This window comes from Hemitrygon akajei, chromosome 5 (genome assembly GCF_048418815.1).
Source record: "Hemitrygon akajei chromosome 5, sHemAka1.3, whole genome shotgun sequence".
Taxonomy (NCBI): Eukaryota; Metazoa; Chordata; class Chondrichthyes; order Myliobatiformes; family Dasyatidae; genus Hemitrygon; species Hemitrygon akajei.
In genome coordinates this window covers 127,868,958-127,888,491 of record NC_133128.1, presented here as the reverse complement: position 1 = coordinate 127,888,491, position 19,534 = coordinate 127,868,958, and the positions used below count along the sequence as shown (strand labels likewise).

At 42.8% G+C, this 19,534-nt stretch overlaps 1 protein-coding gene across 7 annotated transcripts in view; it reads left to right on the top strand.

Moving 5' to 3' along the window:
* LOC140728164 (receptor tyrosine-protein kinase erbB-4-like) overlaps positions 1-19,534 on the top strand; it is a 943,636-nt gene that overhangs the window by 613,529 nt on the left and 310,573 nt on the right. For all 7 annotated transcript variants that reach the window (XM_073046453.1, XM_073046457.1, XM_073046456.1 and 4 more), the window contains exons 10-12: positions 5,012-5,085; positions 7,461-7,551; positions 10,277-10,476. In XM_073046453.1, the coding sequence (XP_072902554.1) occupies positions 5,012-5,085; positions 7,461-7,551; positions 10,277-10,476 (365 nt within the window). The remainder of the gene's footprint in view (positions 1-5,011; positions 5,086-7,460; positions 7,552-10,276; positions 10,477-19,534) is intronic.

Genomic DNA, 19,534 nt, shown 5'->3' with positions numbered 1-19,534 from the left:
ATAACCCTCCAATTTTATCAACCGTGTGTCTATCTACGATTTTTAAAAAATGTCTCTAACATATCTGCCTCCACCACCATTCCTGATAACATATTCCATGGATCCATCAGTCTCTATGTAAAAAAAAACTGCCTCTGATATCCCTATGTTTTTCTCCAATCAACTTAAAGTTATGTGGTCACGTATTGCCCATTGCCATCCCCTCTTCTCTCCCTCTGCCTTCTGTGGGCAAGCCAATTCTGAATATTTTCCCAGGATCCCATGTCTCTAGACGTGCTGAATGAGCCTACCTTAGGGAATTCTGTCAAACACCTTACTAGAATCCATATGAACCACATCCATTGCTCTACTTCCATCAATTTGTTTTGTTACTTCCTTGAAGAATTCAATCAGGCTTGTGAAATGTGATCTGCCCCTCACAAATTTGATTAGATTTTTCCCAATCAGACTCTACATTTCCAAGTGCTCATAAATCTTATTTCTAAGAATCCTCCACAGTAGTTTGCCCACCATTAGTGTAAGAGTCACTGGTTCATAATTCCCAGGATTATCCCTATTACTTTCTTGAGGAGAGGAATAACATTTGCCACTTTCTAATCTACTGATACTACTCCTGTGGCCAGTGAAGACGCAAAGATTGCCAAGCTCACAGCAATCTCTTATCTCTTTTCCCATAGTAACTTGGACAATATCAGTCTGGCCCTGGGGGCTTACCTATCCTAATGTTTTTCAAAAGTTCTAACACATCCTCTTATTTAAAACGGACAAGTTCTAGCACAGTAGTCTTTTCTACACCGTCTCTCATGCACCGGTTAACTGTGCTGTCAGTAATTGTTTGAACAGGTCAAAGGGTCAATTAGCATACCCCGTCTATAATTTCACCCCAATGTTACTTGACATGCCGCTGCAGGAGGTGACAACAGCGGTGGAGATATTGCTCGGTCTAGTCCTGATGTTAGATTCAGTATTTGCCTGGAAATTAATCCCAGTCCTAAACCACTGTATATGTTTGCATTGTATTGTGTTGTATTTCTGAAGTTCACAAGCAAAGAAAATAAGAGCACAAGTAGGCCTTTCAGCTCTTCAAGCCTCCTCTGCCACTCAATACGGTCACGGCAGATTCCCTCTCTCACTGCCATTTTGCCAACCTCTACCCAGGCTCTTTGATGCCTTTTGTGTGTAAGATAAAACTCCGGATGATAGACAATTCTCTTCTTATGTAGGTTCAGTGACTTGGATTCCTATGTGGTAAAGAACTGCATGGGTTCATCCCCCTCCAAAGAAGTTTCTCCTCACTTAAGTCCCAAGCTGTTTGTTCAGAGACTGTGGTGAACTAGATATACCTGTCTGACTGCTCCTGTGGCTCCTCCCACAGACCCCTGTATAAAGGCGACTGTGGGCTGCTGCTCTCCCTCATTTTCCCCAGGATGTAGTGCTGTTTATTCTTCCAGTCAATAAAAGCCGATATCTCACTTCCTAAGTCTCAGCGTGAGTTATTGATGGTGCATCAGAGACTGTGACCTCTTCCCCCCCTCCCCCAACCATGCGTTCTAACCACCTCACCTCCTCCTCATCCCATTGAGCCCTGTCAGGACTTTACGTTTCAATATCTCCTCCCATTCTTCTAAACATAAGAGGTTGAGTTGTCGCATTCTTATGTCACCTGATTCCCATCCCAGGAATTACTCGGATAGTTTGATTCTATTGATTTTAAAGGAGCTGAATTTCAAAAAGCAGTTTAACACAGTGCTGCTGTTTTATGACACTTTCTGTGCACCTAACTGGGGCATGATGTTCCAGGTCATACTGTCAATTGCCATGGAAACAAGTCCTTCAGCCCAGCTGGCCCATGCTGACTAAGATGGCCATCAAAACTAGCTCCATTGGCCTGCATTTGGCCTATATCCCTCTGAATTTTTCCCATCCAGGTATCCATCCAAGTAATTTTTAAATGTTGCTATTGTACCTGTATCAGCCACTTCCTCCAGCAGCTCATTCCATTTAAAGAGCACCCCATGTGTGAAGAAGTTGCCCTTTACAAGTTAGGTCTCTTTTCACACAGCGATGTCCTTGGACCGTATTGTTCATTGACGTAAACAACGCATTTCGCTGTACATTTTGATGTTTCGATGTCTATGTGACCAAATAAAGCTAATCCCTTTAACTTTAAATCTTTCCCTACTCACCTTAAGCCTATGCCTTCCACGTTTTCATTCCCTTTCCTTGAGAAAAAGAGAGTGCACATTCACCCTAATCTCATGATTTTTTCTTCACCTCTATAAGGTCACTCCTCATTCTCCTACTTACCAAGTCTAAGCCTGCCCAACCTCGCACTGTAACCCAGTCCCTCGGATCCTAGTAACATTCTGGTAAATTGTCATTCATGGTGAAACCCCCACTTCATTTTCCTTCCCTCACTTCATTTAAAAGCTTTGACTAATAATATTCTATCAAGGGCAGATTTTAAGATTAACAGTTGACCCAGCGTTGGCCTCCATTTTGAAAGATGGATGCAGACTTACGTCATCCCGCGCATTTGCTAACTCCCTCTCAAAAATAGCCTTGCTTGAGAGACTGCTCAGAGAGGGCAAGACACTAAAGGCTGGTATATTAATCAAAAATCCTTCAAGGTCTTGCCCTCAAAGTGAAAAGAAACACTTCTCTGGTATTATCCCTTGAGCTGGTCACACAGTATTTTGAAACCTGTGGCTCAATCAAAGGTACGGTGGTTCATCTAGTAGACTGCTACATCACAGCTCCAGTGACCTGCATTCAATCCTGACCTCCGGTGCTGTTTGTGAGGAGGACCAAAGACATGGGTTCATTGGACAACGCGGATTACCCCTAGTGGCTAGGTAAATGGCAGAATCTGAGACGGAGGAGAAGTGGGGAAATTAATGGGACTGTAGGGTTAACGCTGGAGGAACTCAGCAGGTCAGGCAGCATCTGTGGAAAGGAATAAGCAGTCAATATCTCGGGCTGAGTATAAATGACAGAAGCAGGTGCATCAAGTCCATGCCAACCCTTAGTGTGCTTAGTGATTGGCATGGACTCAAAGCATCTGCTTCCCTTCTGGATGACTCAATGACTGTCTAACTCCTCTGTCCTTACAGCTGCTCTGTCCCAACTGGAAGTCCCTACTGAGTGAGGTTGTGGTCTTGTAGTTGCCCCGAGGTCCAGCACGAGGCAGAGAGAACTCAGACCATGCTGCAGTTCCAGATTAAGCACCGCCTCACCTTATCCAAGCTAACCCTCCAAATCAAGGGCTCTGCATTCTTGCACAGAAGCTTTTGTACATCCCAAATAGTTGTAAAGCAGAAATTAAATTAGCCCCTGTGAGCTTTGTTTTTCATTTTTGGACAGGAAATTGAAGTGGAAAGTGTTAGATAGACAAAGCAGGGATAATTTGATGCAGCTACATTTTAAATAGTTGAAGGCACAGATTTTAAATTACCTATAACAGACTTCAGTCTGCAGCCACCAGGCAAATGATATAAGGGAAAATTATCTTCTGTCATTCATGATCCATACGAAGTTCCCGGCCTGTTGAGAGAGTTACAATGGTACGTTGTAGAGGTAGTAATTTGGGAGTTATTCATACCCAGTCAATCAATATCTCTTCTATTTAGTATGTGGCAATAACTTGGCACAATGGGTGTAGTGATGGCACAGGAACAAGAGAGGTTGTGAATATTAATCCTACCATAAGCATTTGTAAAGTCATTGAATTTGCTGACATCTGGGTCAGCAGCAAATAATAAATGCGAACTAGAGGAATAGCTCATTATATTCCATCTGGGCAGCCTACCAGCTGGCAGAGTGAGCACTGAAATCTCCAACTTCCGGTAACCCCTCATCCATCTAATCTCTTCTCCCTATGTTTTTTTCAGCTCTTTTCTCCTGATCCACTGGCATTTATCGTCAGCCCATGTCTTTCCCCTCCCCCACCCTCTCAATTTGCCCAACACCCACGCACTGGTTCCCCTCCCCAAATCTCTTTTTTTTAAATTCCATGCCCCACCCTCCTGTCCTGAAAAAGACTGGTGAATCTGTGGAATTCTTTGCCACAGGCAGCTGTGAAAGCCAAATCTTTATATTTAAGGCAGAGGTCAATAGATTCTTGATTAGTCAGGGCATGGGGGAAATGGCAATCATCTAACATATCTATATACCCCACAACTTAGCCCTTTGAGCATCCCTGAATATAGCTGTTCTATCAGTGTGGAGTGTGTATGGAGTGAGCTGCCAGAGGAAGGGACTGAAACAGGTGTCATAACAATATTTGGACAGGTACATGGGTAAGAAAGGCTTAGAGGATGTGGGTCAAACACAGGCAAGTGGAGCTAGCTTAGAGAGACATACAAGAGATTCTGCAGATGCTGGAAATCTTTCCTGATGAAGGATGTCAGCCCAAGACATTGAGTCCTGATGAAGGGTCTCGGCCCAAAATGTCAATTGTTTATTTCCTCCGTAGATCCTGCCTGACCTGCTGAGTTTCACCAGCATTTTGTGTGTGTAGCTCAGATGGACACATTGAACTGAAGAACTGGGTTCCATGCTCCGTTATTCTGTGATTCTACAACTGAATCGCAACATCCTAACTCAACGCCCTGACTGACAAAGGCCAGCATTCCTAAAGTCTTTTTCATCAGAATGCAATTATCTGTTTCAACTGGTGGATAATTAGAGCCCAACAGTGAGGTGACCAGTTCATAGCCACAGAGAGATTCAGCAAGGAAACAGACCCCACAGTCGATTCAGTCCATACCAACCACCAGGCATCTTTATTTGACCACTAATCTACCCTAATCCCATTTTATTCTTCCTGCATTCCCCTCAACTTGTTCCCAGGTTCTACCACTTACCAACACATTACAGTGTGCAGTTGCCATTTAACCTACCAGCACACTCGTTTTCGGGATGTCAGAAAGAAAAAAACGGTCCTAGTATATTTTCAGAGTACATTCACTGAGGTGACTGTTGGACTAAGCCAGCTGTTCTTTCTTTCCAGGGACCCCTACCATAATATCGAGGCTCTGGATCCAGAAAAGCTGAATGTCTTTCGGACAGTCCGAGAGATAACAGGTAGTGACAACGTTATGGTTTATAAACTTTCAAGCTATCTTGTGACATAATGAAGCTACATTTACCCAACAATAAGTCATTTTTTTGGTGATGAACCTTGTCAGGTCTACATGGCTCCCGATCCACCCTTAAAGCTCTTCGCTTCTTTCTTGATTACAGACCCAACCAGTTTGTCTCCACCACCATCCTCTTCTGTTGGGTGGAAACGGTCCTCACACTCAATAACTCTTCTTTGGCTCCATCCACTTTCTCCAAACTCAGGAGGTAGCCATGGGCATCCACATGGGCCCCAGCTATGCCTGCATTTTTGTTGGCTACATGGGACAGTCCATGTTCCAAGCCTTCTCTAGTAATGCTCCCCAACTCTCCCTGCACTATATTGACAACTGCATTAGTGCCGCTTCAAGCACCCATGCTGTGCTCATAATTTCGTCAACTTTGCCTCCAGCTTCCTCCCTGCCTTTAAGTTCACTTGGCCCATTTCTGACATCTCTCTTCCCTTTCTTGATCTCTCTCTGTCTCCATATCTGGAGGCAAGCTGTCTATCGATATATCTTTTATAAACCTACCGACTCTCACAACTATTCTGGCTTCTTCCCCCTTCCTTTCCTGTCCTGGTGAAGGTTCTGGGCCCGAAAAGTCAACTGTTCATTTGTTTCCATGGATTCTGCATGATCTGCTGAGCTCTTCTAGCATTTTGTGTACATTGCTCTGGATTTCCATTGTCTGCAGAATCTCTTATCTTTATGGCTCTCAATCTATTCTTTCCAATGAGAAAACATCTAATTTATGGAATGATTTCTGTCCTTCTTTACAAACGTATGAACAGCTGCATTGTTACAATGGTCATCGTCATTTACTCAACCCTCCTGCCTCTTCCAGAATTCTTTGCGTGTTTCACTAAGTTGACATATTTGAGCCCTGTGCCCTGGATGGATGCTCCTCATCTTACAAATATTTTTAACTGTAAGCACATGGCTTGTGCTATTCCTCTCTAACTAAGATTTTTTTCGAGCCCTTCCAATGCAATACCAGGAAGCTTGCAGCCATGGAAACATGTCTCTTCGACAGGAGTTCAGAGAAGAGGTGATTCCCACCCTGGATTGAGGGGGAATGTGAACTTTCAAGAATTATAAGTAGGCCTTAAATAATATCATCAGAGTTTAGTTAGAAAATGCTCAAGAAAAGTAATCAAAATGTACCAAGTAGGTTCACGGGCCTGGCCGTGGAGCTACTAGTTCGTCCCTGAGAATCCCTGGGACAGACTTTTATCCAAAGGAGAGAAGCAATGATGGTTTCATGGTGGGGCAGGGTGTATATTTTATTGAGTGTGAACAATTGGGGTTTGTTCAGAAGGTTGGGAACTATTGCTCAATATCACCAAATATTCCCGAACAGGAGTGTACTTTGTAGAGGAAATTAATAATGTGTGGGAAAATGTTGTGCTTAGTTGTACTTCTCTCTACACATTCAGGCTTGATGGGTCATTAGTAGGAGAACAGAGAGTCAAACAGTCTCGAAATGCAGAGGCAGTTTATTTCCACAAGTTTTTTATGATCTCTGAAAAAGTGACGAGATGAGATTCAGTTATCAATTTCAGATGAAAGTTGATCAGACACTTGAAGCATGACAAACTGCAGGTTAATGTGAGAGAGTCAGGAGTAGGACTGGGTGGATATTTCAAGGAGAACAGAGAGTAACCACTGATTCTGCTCTGCACCGACAGTAAAACATATTTCACCTCACTGATTTTCTCAGAGGTGGATGGGAGATGCAGCACCACGCAACACAATCCACTCTTCAGTTGTACGTGACAGCTCAAAGAAGAAAAAAGTCCTTTCCCCAAACTGCAGCATTTTAACATTCACAGAGCTTGCAATGCTTGTGTCACTGATCCACGTTTTGTTCAAGTGTGCTATCTTGTACCACTGAACGTCCACTGACTTCTGATTCATGTGCTGTCTTCAAGCACCGTGACTGTTATGGACAAGGAAGAAAATTATAAGCAGCACTGCTTGCAGGGAAACTTGAAGAGCTGTGCCAAATATTAAATGACATTTGTGCTACCTATTCTAGGAATACGCACATAGCACTAAACAAAATGGATGATGTATGTAAAGGAAACCTGAGGGGGCACTTTATTCATTCAGAGGGTAGTTAGAAAATGGAATGAGCTGCTAGCTGAAGTGGTGGATGTGGGTTCAACTGCAATATTTAGGAGAAGTTTGGATGAGTGCATGGACGGGAAGGGTATGGTCTAGATGTGGGGCTGATAGGACCAAACAGAATAGCAGCCTGGAAAAGACTGGATGGGATGAAGGGCCTACTGCCTTAATAATGCAATGACTTTTCTTTATTGTTTGTCTTTCTGTTAGGTTTTTTGAATATTCAGTCATGGCCAAGAAATATGACGGATTTCAATGTGTTTGCTAACCTGGTGACAATAGGTGGCAGGAGCCTGTACAGGTAAGTAAATTGTTTAAACTTCTCTGGATATTACAGTTCAGGGCAAAACTATCTGAATTCATGCTTTAATCCCAACGTGATATACGTTAGGTGATGGGAATACGCGGTTTAAATGATTTACCATGGACTAGATGGGCCAAAGGGCCTGTTTCTGTGCTGTACTTCTCTGTGACTCTATACCAACATCCTACGGTCAGTGCATGAGCAGTTACTGCCCTGGGCTACCCTGTATGTTATCAGTTCCACACAACAATATCTCAGCCATGGGATGATGCAAAAGAAAGAGAAATAACTGAGGATGTGGTTGGTCCGGTGAATCTGTGAATTTTAAAATCCAGGGGGAGGAGGAAGGTGTTTAATGTTGGTGGTGAGAGGCCAGGATGGGCTGGAGAAGGGAGTCCAACACTGCAGAAGGTCTAGAAATGAATGAGATGGAGCAGGAGGTTCAATCAAAACAAACAAACGGTGTGAAGGAGAATTATTGAATGAGTTATTTGTATTCTAATAACTCCCCCTCACCACAGGTACTAAACTGTGAGTAATGGGAGCAGAATTGGTTTATTTGCTCCTTTGAGCCTGCTCCGTTAGTCAGCAATGGCTGATGATTTACATCCCCATTCTCTAGCATTAGTGATGTCCCCTCCCCTCCATAAATGCTACCTGACCCGCCGAGTTTCTCCGATGCTTTGTGTGTTGCTCCAGATTCCAGCATCTGCAGTCGCTGGTCGACATGCACGCAAGCCATTCTGCTTCCTCCGTTTGATGCCACGGTGCAATTGGATCTGTAACGTGATGGATAATAGGAACCATTATTGCCCACGATGCAAACGGAGCAATTTCATCTCAAGAGCATTAAGCTCAGCTATTATTAACCCTTCTGACATAACAAATGAAGTAAACTTATTAACACTCCATGAAGCTCAGTCTGTCTGTTATTGTTAATAAAAAAATCTAATGCCCTTGCTCTCAGGAAGTGTCTGTATTTACAACAGGAAGTGTCCAGGTAACTGTGACACTCACTTCCTGCAGACTACATTACTTTTCAGCTAGTTTTTAATGTAAAAGACATTTGGAAGGGAAAGTCATTGCTGATAACTTCTCTGTTAATCCACCCACCCTTAAATTAGTCTCTGGAAAATCCTGCCTGCATCAAGCATTTGTGATGTATTATGACTATATTGAGATTGCAGCGAGAGGAGACATAAAAAGCACTTGTGAGTTAAGATCCTGCCAGTATAAATAATTCCCAGGAAATGCTAATCATAAGAGGAAGAGGAGGAAAATGACAAGCTTTCAAAAATTTCTCATTCATCCCTTCCCTGCGGAAGGATGCCTATAATCAGGCAGGATCAATTGAAACAAGAATTGAGCCTTTATCTCCAAAGGGTCACTTGACGTTTGCCTTCTGAAGCCACAGTGTTCCCCCTCCCAGCATTGAGTGGATAATTACACATTGGTGAACCAGCCAACACAATGAAATCATTACATTGCCCCAACACACATGCACCCTGGAGAAGTCGGTCTGATGTCAAAATGATATGCTGCCTTTTGGAAATGCCCTGAGCTTTTAAAGTAATGATGCAGACACCAAGTGACGAGGTGGGGAGGTATGGCTGAAGCATCAACACAATATGTATTTTCTTACTCAATTCAGTTAATTACAGTACTTAATTTAATTGCAGAGTTTTTTCAGCATTTTTCAAATGAGTAGAACCGAGATCACACCATGTACATCCAGCTTTAAGTCTCAATTACTCCCCCCAGGCTTGTAGATCCTGCAGTTTTCACACAATCAATGTCACATGCTCTCTAAGGAGTGAGCTACCTTCTTTTGACACAGACTTCCTCCCAGAACCTGGCCTCCAATACAAAACAAAAACAGACAAAAGATTGTGCTGTCGATGCCAAGATGCCTCTGACAGCAACTCACGAAGCCGCCACCGGAACCACATAGCAATGAGACTGCTCTCTCCAGAGGAGAAGGCTCATGGGAACGCCATCATGATCAGCTTCCTTTCCCACTCATACACCCTCCCAACTTGGCCATAAACTTGCTAACTGAGTTAAGGTCCTGTAACTCCCTACCGAACTGAGGAAGAGCCTTCAATATATGGTCAGCAGTGATTATAGGAGGCAGTGTGCCTTCTTCTTCTCAGTATAACAAGGTTTGGTCCGTTAATAATGGCCATGCCAAAGGTGTAACCACCTCAAGAATGAACCACAAGAAGATAGAGCAACAGTTCCTTTTCACTAATTCTGAAGTCAAGGTCAACTGATCGTCATATGCCCAAGTGCATGGACGCACAGTTGTAAAGAACAGCTTATTTGCATCAGCAGCCACAGAAACATGGCATCAGATAAGCAGCATCAACAAAACGGACAGAATTTAGATGTAAATTGCACCATTTTTACAATTAGAACAAAGTCCTCTGTAGTGCAAAGTAGTCAAAGTGGATAATGAATGGGTTGAGGGTTATCATGTTATAGAGTTGGGGGTTTGATGTTCTATTCACTTCCTAACTCTCCAGCAGTTAACCTCGTTGGTTGGAATCGGTACACCATTGCACTTGCCAAGACATAGTTGACATGGGATGGGCAGAGATGGGCAGAGGCAGGCAGTGCAATTGCTGGAGGCATCTGAGGCATCCTGCCAGAATTGGGAGGAAGTGGAGAATGGTGGTCCGGTGCGCCAATCCGCTAACCGTGTTGCTGTTCCCTCCTGCAGCGGGATCTCGTTGCTGATTCTGAAGCAGCAGTGGATAACGTCCCTCCATTTCCAGTCGCTGATGGAAATAAGTGCAGGCAACGTGTACGTGTCGGACAACCCCAACCTGTGTTACTACCACACGGTCAACTGGACTGTCCTCTTCAGAACCAGCATGCAGAAGCCGGTCATTAAGAACAACAGGGACTCGCAGAACTGCAGTAAGTTGTACCCTCCAGGGCACCAGCATTCTCACTGCCAGGGAGGGAGAAGTGTTTACGCAGCCCGTCCAGGGGAAATAGCCTAGGATCAAGTAAATTGCTGATTTTATACCTGCCCAGTGTTACTCACCCACAGAGTAATATATTGGGATAGAACACTGACCTTCCACCAAATCCTGTGCGATTTCCAGCCAGCAGGGCGGGTTAGAAATGACTGTTTCCTCTCTTGTTCGCGACATTTTTCCATTGTGTGTTATTCTCTGTTCCCCATATTCCGCTAAACGTTTTCTGTACTACGTGACCAAGTGCAGGAACCGAACACTAGAAGACGACGTGAGCACTAGAACAGGGAGTGAGCTCGAGAAAAGGGAGTGAGAACTGGATCGTGGAATGAATTCAAGAATTCGAGCGCGTTCTAGAGTGGGGAGTGGACACAAAAGCACAGAGAGTTTTAGAGCGTAGACTGAATTCATGAACAGAGGGTGCGCTCTAGATTGGGGAGTGAGAACTGGAACATGGAATGAACTTGAGAACAGAGTGAGCAATAGAGTGGGGAGTAAGAACAAGGATACAGAATGAACTCAAGAACTGGGAGTAAGCACTGGGTGTCACTTCGCGTTAACGACCAACACAGCCCGAGGGTATGCGGGCAGCAGCCCACAAGTATCCCCGTGCTTCTGGTGCCAACATAGCATGCCCACAACTTTTGCTAACTCTAACCCATAAGTATCTTGGAATGCGGGAGGAAACCAGAGCACTGGGAGGCTATCTATGTGGGCACGGGGAGAACGTACAAGCTCCTCACAGATAACGGTGGGAATTGAACCCCAATCATTTGATCACTGGCCGTGAAAGTGCTACACACTGTGCCACCCCGTGGAATGATTAGTGTGTTTGTGGGTGATGTGAAATGTGCCAGTGTTGTGGATTGCAAGGAAGGTTGGTTAAGGCTGCAGCAGGATGTGGATCAGATGGAAAGCTGGGCAGAGAGATGGCAGATAGAATTTAATCCCAACAAATGCAAAGTGATACATTTTGGGAAGTCAAATAAGGATAGACCATATACAGTGAGTTGTCAGGCGTTAAGGAATGTTGATGATCAAAGAGACTTGGGGGTTCAAGTCCATAATTCCCTGCAAGGGGAATGCAGGTAGCTATGGTGGTGAAGAAGGCACATGCCATGCTTGCCCTCATAGATCAGAGTACAGAAGATAAAAGTTGTGATGTTATGCTGCAACTTTACGAAGCATTGGTTTGGTGACACTTTGAGTACTCAGTAAATCCTGGTCGCCTCAATATTGGGAGGATATGGTGGTGCTTCAATCCCGCCGAAGGCTCTCGGCCTGAAACTTCAACTGTACCTTTTTCCGTAGACGCTGCCTGGCCTGCTGAGCTCCTCCAGCATTTTGTGTGTGTCGCTTGGATTTCCAGCATCTGCAGATTTTCTCTTGTTTGTGATATAATCGCGCTGGGAGATTTAGTGAGATGAGTGGAGATGGTTAAAAATGTTGGCTGGGCATGTTGAGCCAAAAGGCTTGTTTCCAAGCTAAACATCTCTTTATCTCTCCGACTCCAGGGCATTTGCCACGTGTGGGGATGTGAGTTTAAATACCGAGGAGCATTCTGTCAATTTATAATGGTTTATACAAATCAGAATCAGGTTTCATATCACCACCAGTTCAAAGTTTATTATCAATGTTATCGTTTACAACCCTGAGATTCATTTTTGTGCCATTCACAGTAAATACAAGAAATACAATAGAATCAGTGAAAAATCACCTCAACAGGACAAACAAACAATCAATGTGCAAAAGACAACAAAGTGCAAATACAAAAAGAAAGAAAGAAAATAAATAAATAAATAAATAAATGAGCAATAAATATTGAGAACATAAGATGAAGGGTCCTTGACAGTGAGTCTTTCGGTTGTGGGAACAGTTCAGTGATGGGGCAAGTGAAGTTGAGTGAAATTATCCTCACTGGTTCAAGGGCCTGATAGTTGAGGGGTGACAAGTGTCTGAACCTGGTGCTGTGGGTGCTAAGGCTCCTGTACCTTCTCCTGATGGCAGCAGCGAGAAGAGAGCATGGCCTGGATGGGGGGGTTATTGATGATGGAGGCCACTTTCCTGCGATAGCACTCCATGTAAACTTGGTCAGTGTTGGAGAGAACTTCACCTGTGATGGGCTGGGCTGCATCCACTACTTTTGGTAGGCTTTTGCATTCAAGAGTATTGGTGTTTTCATAGCAGGCCAAACCAGTCAATATACTCTGCACCACATGACTATAGAAGCTCATATGTCATGAATTTTGCTGTTTTGTGGGTGACGTACATTGCAATACACAATAGTAAAGAAAAACTATATGTGACAACAAGAGATATATATACATATATAATTTAATAAGTCATGCAAAAGAAGAGCAAACAAAGAGGAAAAAATAGTAAGGGTTCATTGTCCATTCAGAAATCTGATGGTGTAGGGAAAGAACTGTTCCTGAAATGTTGAGTGTGTATCTTCAGGCTCCTGTACCTCCTCCTTGATGGCAGCATTGAGAAGAGGGCATGTTCTGTGTGATGTTGGTCCTTAGTGACGGATTCCTCCTTTTTGAGGCATCGCCTTTTGAAGGTGTCCTCGATGCTGGGGAGGCTAGTGCCCATGATGGAGCTGGCTGAGTTTGCAATTTTCTGCAGCTTTAAATGATCCTTGCCCTCCACACCAGACGGTGATGCAACCAGTTAGGATATTCCTTGAGGTGTGCCAGCATTGACTGATTTGGAAGTCAAGGATCCATTTGCAGAGGAAGGTACAGAGGCCCTGGTTTTAGCGCTTGTTGATTAGTACAGAGGGTTTGATTGTGTTGAATGCTGAGCTGTAGTTAATAAACAGCAGCCTGACACAGGTGTTGTTATCTTCAAGGTGATCCAGGGCTGAGTGGAGAGCCAGTGAGACTGCATCCACTTGATGCACCATCAATAACTCTAGGAGACTGGAAGTGAACGATAGGCTTTTATTAACAGCAAAAAGGGAGCATGACATCTCGGAGACTGAGGGAGGAGCAGTGCCCCAATCGCCTTTATACAGGGGTCTGTGGGAGGAGCCACAGGAGCAGTCAGCGGGGGGTGGGGGGAGCGTGACCAGACAGGTATACATAGTTTACCACACCACTATAGACTATTGTGGCAATAGGCAGATTGCTGTGGTTCCAGATCCTCGCTTAGGCAGGAATTGTTTCCAGCCATGATCAGTCTTTCAAAGCACTTCATCACAGTAGATGTGAGCACTGCACAGCAGTTGTTGAGGCAGCTCACCCTGCACTTTTTGGGCACCGATATGATTGTCGCCCTTTTGAAGCAGGTGGGAACCTTTGACCGCAGTAGTAAGAGACTGAAGATGTCCTTGAGCACTCCCGACAGTTAGTTAGCACAGGTTTTCAGTGCCCTACCACGCACACCATCAGCGCCTGACACCTTGCAAGGGTTCACCCTCTTGAAAGATGTTCTGATGTTAGCCTAAGAGACAGAGATTACAGCATCACCAATTGCAGCAGGGATTCGCACAGCTGTAGTTTTATTCTCCCTTTCAAAGTGTGCACAAAGGGCATCTAGCTCATCTGGGAGTGAAGCATCACAGCCTTTTATGATGTTAGATTTCACCTTGTAGGAAGTCGTGGCCTGCAAACCCTGCCAGAGCTGACATGCATCTAATTACATCTCTAACTTCAATGGAAATGATGCCCAGTTTAGTAGTTTTGATGGAAAAGTGCCAAAACAATTGACAATTCTCAACTGTTAAGTGACTATCCAAAGACACAGCAATGATGAATATATAGTATTTGGCCATGCGGATATTGTCACTCTGGTAGTAACAGGTCCACACTGAGCAAAGCAGTAATTGTGTGGGGGACAGATTCACGAAGGATCCACCCCACCACTGGATTTTAACCATTTTTTCGAAACAAGGAGGAAATTTAGTTGATATTCAGCAGTACATAAAACTGACCAGTTTATCAGTTTAGAACTTTTCCTTACCTTTGTTTCTGCCAACAGTTTGAAAATACAGAAAAAATTACAGAAAAATCTCCTGTGTGATCACTCTACATCATTTTGAGGTCTTCCAGGTTCCAGGTCATTCCGAGCTTACTGTGGTGCCTGACTTTGAAACAAAATCCTTACATAAGAAAGTTAACACACTTTTTGAGGATATTGGTCTAATTGATATATGGAGGGACCTTTTCCCCAACAAAAGGGATTACACTCATTATTCTGCCCCCCATTCTGTATATACAAGAATAGACTATTTCATAACATTTGAAAAAGACAAAGACAAAATTAACACCTGTGGACATCTTTAAATGTGAAATACGCTTAGAAAGTAAGACCATATATTTTGGGTATATACCTCAAGAATGTTTGAAAAGAGATAAATATTTAATGAATATACTGCTGGTGGCTGGTAAAAAGACTCTTACTAGGAAATGGTTATCACAGGAGAGCCCAACTTTAAATGCATGGATGGAAATTACAATGGACATTTACAAAATGGAGAAGATAACAGCCTTTGTTAATCATAAGTTGGAACAATTTGATTCATACTGGGAAAAATGGTTTAACTACATAACACCTCATAGGACTGATTTTATTCTCATAAATCAATGAATATGTTGTAAAAAAAACAGATCACTCCCTACTTATACATAGTTTTCTCCTTTCGCTTGTTCTTTCTTTCCTCTCTTTTCTATAAGTGAATACCTCAGATATATATTATGTGGAGATTTGTGGCATATATGACTATATGATATATATGTACAATATCTGAAATACATCTTATGGGAATGTTTGTTTGATGATGAACTTCAATAAAAAATAAATTACAAAAAAAACAAAAGCCATTTATACATATATAGTCTGTAAATCTCCAGAATAATTAATAGTTGCTATATGTAACTGGCATGAAACCTAGCTTGCGATGTAGTCATTGAACTGGACCTGTTAAAGGATCAGAATTTGCGTTGCAGCAGGAAACATTTTAACTGTTGTATTTGAACTGGGAACTTGAACATGAAGACATTGAATTGTTTCATTATGCTACATAAAAGTTAATGACATACCCTTCCAAGGAATAACGACACCAGTGAAATAAGCCAACAAGATAACCAATCCCAGATAAGTCTTCTCTCATTCAATCTACTTCATCTGAATTCCTTTGGAAGCTAATTGCTTGCCTCTGTCACTTCCCATCATGAATTCTGGTAACTCTGTGAACAAAGACAAATTCATTCTTAGCACATCTCCCTCCACCAACTCACATGTTATAAATACCTATCAAATAGTCTTCTGCTTTTGAAAGTAAACACTTGTAGCCTCTGCTATCTTTAAGTTCAAGTTTAATTGTCATTCAACCATACATGAATACAGTCAAACAAAACAGCGTTACTCTAGCGCCACGGTGAAAAACACAGTACCAACAGTCACACAAGGCGTATATAGCACATACAAGATCGCAAGCACATATACAGTGCCTGTACACAGTATTCACCCCCCTCCCCCGGGAAGTTTTCATGTTTTATTGATTTTCAACATTGAATCACAATAGATTTAATTTGAATTTTTCGACACCGATCAACAGAAAAAGACTCTTTCGTGTCAAAGTGAAAACAGATCTCTACAAAGTGATCTAAATTAATTACAAATATAAAACAACAAATAATTGATTGCATAAGTATTCACTCCCTTTAATATGACACACCAAATCATCACCGGTGCAGCCAATTGGTTTTAGAAATCACATTATTAGTTAAATGGAGATCTGTTTTTGAAGACCTGTGTGCAGTCAAGGTGTTTCAATTGATTCTAGTAAAAATACACCTGTATCTGGAAGCTCCAACTGCTGGTGAGTCAGTATCCTGGCAAAAGCTACACCATGAAGACAAAAGAACACTCCAAGCAACTCCGTGAAAAGGTTATTGAAAAGCACAAGTCAGGAAATGGATACAAGAAAATGTACAAGTCACTGAGTATCCCTTGGAGTACAGTCAAGGCAATCATCAAGACATGGAAAGTAAATGGCACAGCTGTAAATCTGCCTCGAGCAGGCCATCCTCGAAAACTGAGTGACCTTGCAAGAAAGGGACTATGACAAGAGACCTTTGACAATTCTGAAGAAGTTACAAGCTTCAGTGACTGAGAAGGGAGAGGCTGCGCATACAATTGTTGCCTGCATGCTTCACCAGTCACTGCTTTATGGGAGAGTGGCAAAGAGAAAGCCACTGTTGAAAAATACTCATGAAATCTCAGCTAGTGTTTGCCAGAAGGTATGTGAGAGACTCTGAAGTCAGCTGGAAGAAGGTTCTATGGTCTAATGATCCAAAATTGAGCTATTTGGCCATCAGACTAAACGCTATGTTTGGCATAAGCCAATCACCTCACATAATCAGAAACACACCATCCCTACTGTGAAGAATGGTGGTGGCTGCATGATGCTGTGGGGATGCTTCTCTGCAGCAGGCCCTGGAAGGTTTGTGAAGGTAGAGGGTAAAATGAATGCAGCAAAATACAGGGAAACCCTGGAGGAAAACCTGGTGCAGTCTGCAAAAGAACTGAGACTTAGGAGAAGATTTGTTTTCCAGCAAGACAATGACCCCAAGCATAAAGCCAAAGCTACACAGGAATGGCTTAAAAACAACAAACTTAATGTCCTGCAGTGGCCATGTCAGAGTCCAGACCTCAATCCAATTGAGAGTTTGTGGCTGGACTTGAAAAGGGCTGTTCACTCATGATCCCCATGCAATCTGACAGAGTTTGAACAGTTTTGTAAAGAAAAATGGGGAAAAATTGCAGTGTCCGGATGTACAAAGCTGATAGAGACCTATCCACACAGACTCAAGGCTATAATTGCTGTCAAAGGTGCATCTACTAAATACTGACTGGAAGAGGGTGACTACTAAGTTAGGAGGTGTTGTGGATAATGAGGTGGGTTTTCAAAGCTTGCAGGGAGATTTATGCCGGTTAGAAGAATGGGCTGAACGTTGGCAGATGGAGTTTAATGCTGAGAAGTGTGAGGTTCTACATTTTGGCAGGAATAATCCAAATAGAACATACAGGGTAAATGGTAGGGCATTGAGGAATGCAGTGGAACAGAGAGATCTAGGAATAACAGTGCATAGTTCCCTGAAGGTGGAGTCTCAGGTAGATAGGGTGGTGAAGAAGGCTTTTGGAATGCTGGCCTTTATAAATCAGAGCATTGAGTACAGAAGTTGGGATGTAATGTTAAAATTGTACAAGGCATTGGTAAGGCCAAATTTGGAATATTGTGTACAGTTCTGGTCACCGAATTATAGGAAAGATATCAATAAATTAGAGAGAGTGCAGAGACGATTTACTAGGATGTTACCTGGGTTTCAGCACTTAAGTTACAGAGAAAGGTTGAACAAGTTAGGTCTCTATTCATTGGAGCGTAGAAGGTTGAGGGGGGATTTGATCGAGGTATTTAAAATGTTGAGAGGGATAGATAGAGTTGACGTGAATAGGCTGTTTCCATTGAGAGTAGGGGAGATTCAAACGAGAGGACATGATTTGAGAGTTAGGGGGCAAAAGTTTAAGGGAAACACGAGGGGGTATTTCTTTACTCAGAGAGTGATAGCTGTGTGGAATGAGCTTCCTGTAGAAGTAGTAGAGGCCAGTTCAGTTGTGTCATTTAAGGTAAAATTGGATAGGTATATGGACAGGAAAGGAGTGGAGGGTTATGTGCTGAGTGCGGGTAGGTGGGACTAGGTGAGATTAAGAGTTCGGCACGGACTAGGAGGGCCGGAATGGCCTGTTTCCGTGCTGTGATTGTTATATGGTTATATGGTTATATGGTTACTTAAGCAATCAATTATTTTATGTTTTATATTTGTAATTAATTTAGATCTCTTTGTAAAGATCAGTTTTCACTTTAACGTAAAAGAGTCTTTTTCTGTTGATCAGTGTCAAAAAAAGCCAAATTAACTCCACTGTGATTCAATGATTTAAAACAATAAAACATGAAAATTTCTGGGGGGGGGGGGCGGGGTGAATACTTTTTCTAGGCACTGTAAGATACCAGTCAAATAAGGTCACAGAACACAGCTTGTCTTCTGATGAAGGGCACTAGGGGGCAGCACCTACCCAGTATGGCCACTGCGCCACACTGCCTCCGGCACGTCGCTGGAGCGCCTGGCTCCAATGCCTCCCCCGGGCGGCTGTAAAGAAGGTCCTGCAATTGTAAAAAAAAAATTTTTAAAAACACAATAACACCTTTGATTGACCTTGTAGAAGCGGCTGAAACTGAGCATGCTGCCATGTCACAGGAAGTCTCCCTCTCTCTGATCAACTACCATCTTTTAAAATCCTTATTTCCTGCACTTGCTTCACACATGTTTCTTTGAACTGTTTCTGACAGTACCGTACACAATATTAAAGCAGAAAACTGGGTTTGCTGGAATTCTGAAATACAAACTGAGAATGCGGGGAAAAGATCCTAAAATATTAACCAGGTAAGGTAGCATCTATGAGGAGAGAAACAAAAATTCTTTAACCCAATGAAATAAATCCCAATGCTTTGTTCGCATTGTTAATGCTTTACTGCCTATGTCTTTTTTTTTCAATTCTTTATTTTCTTGTAAGTGGAAGTTAAAAAAATTGCAAATGCTGGAAATTTGAAATAATCACAAAATTAAGACTCAAGATTGCAGATGCCGGAATCTGGAGCAACAAACAAGAAGCTGGAGGAACTCAGCAGGTTGGGCAGCATCTGTGGAGGGAAACTGAAAGTTGACGTTTGGGGTCAAGACCCTTCATCAGTCCAGATGAATGTTCTTTACCCAAAATATAACTGTCTATTGTATAACCCACAGAGTTCCTTTAACATTTTGTTTGTTGAATGAAACTAAATTACTGAAAACATACAACAGCTCAGACAGGGTTTGTAGAAAGGAAACTGAGTTGATATTTCAGGTTTGGATTCCCCAAAGCATTACCATTCCCATTGCCTGATGGGTAGACTGTTTCCAGCACCTGGCATGACATTCCAACTTTCACCT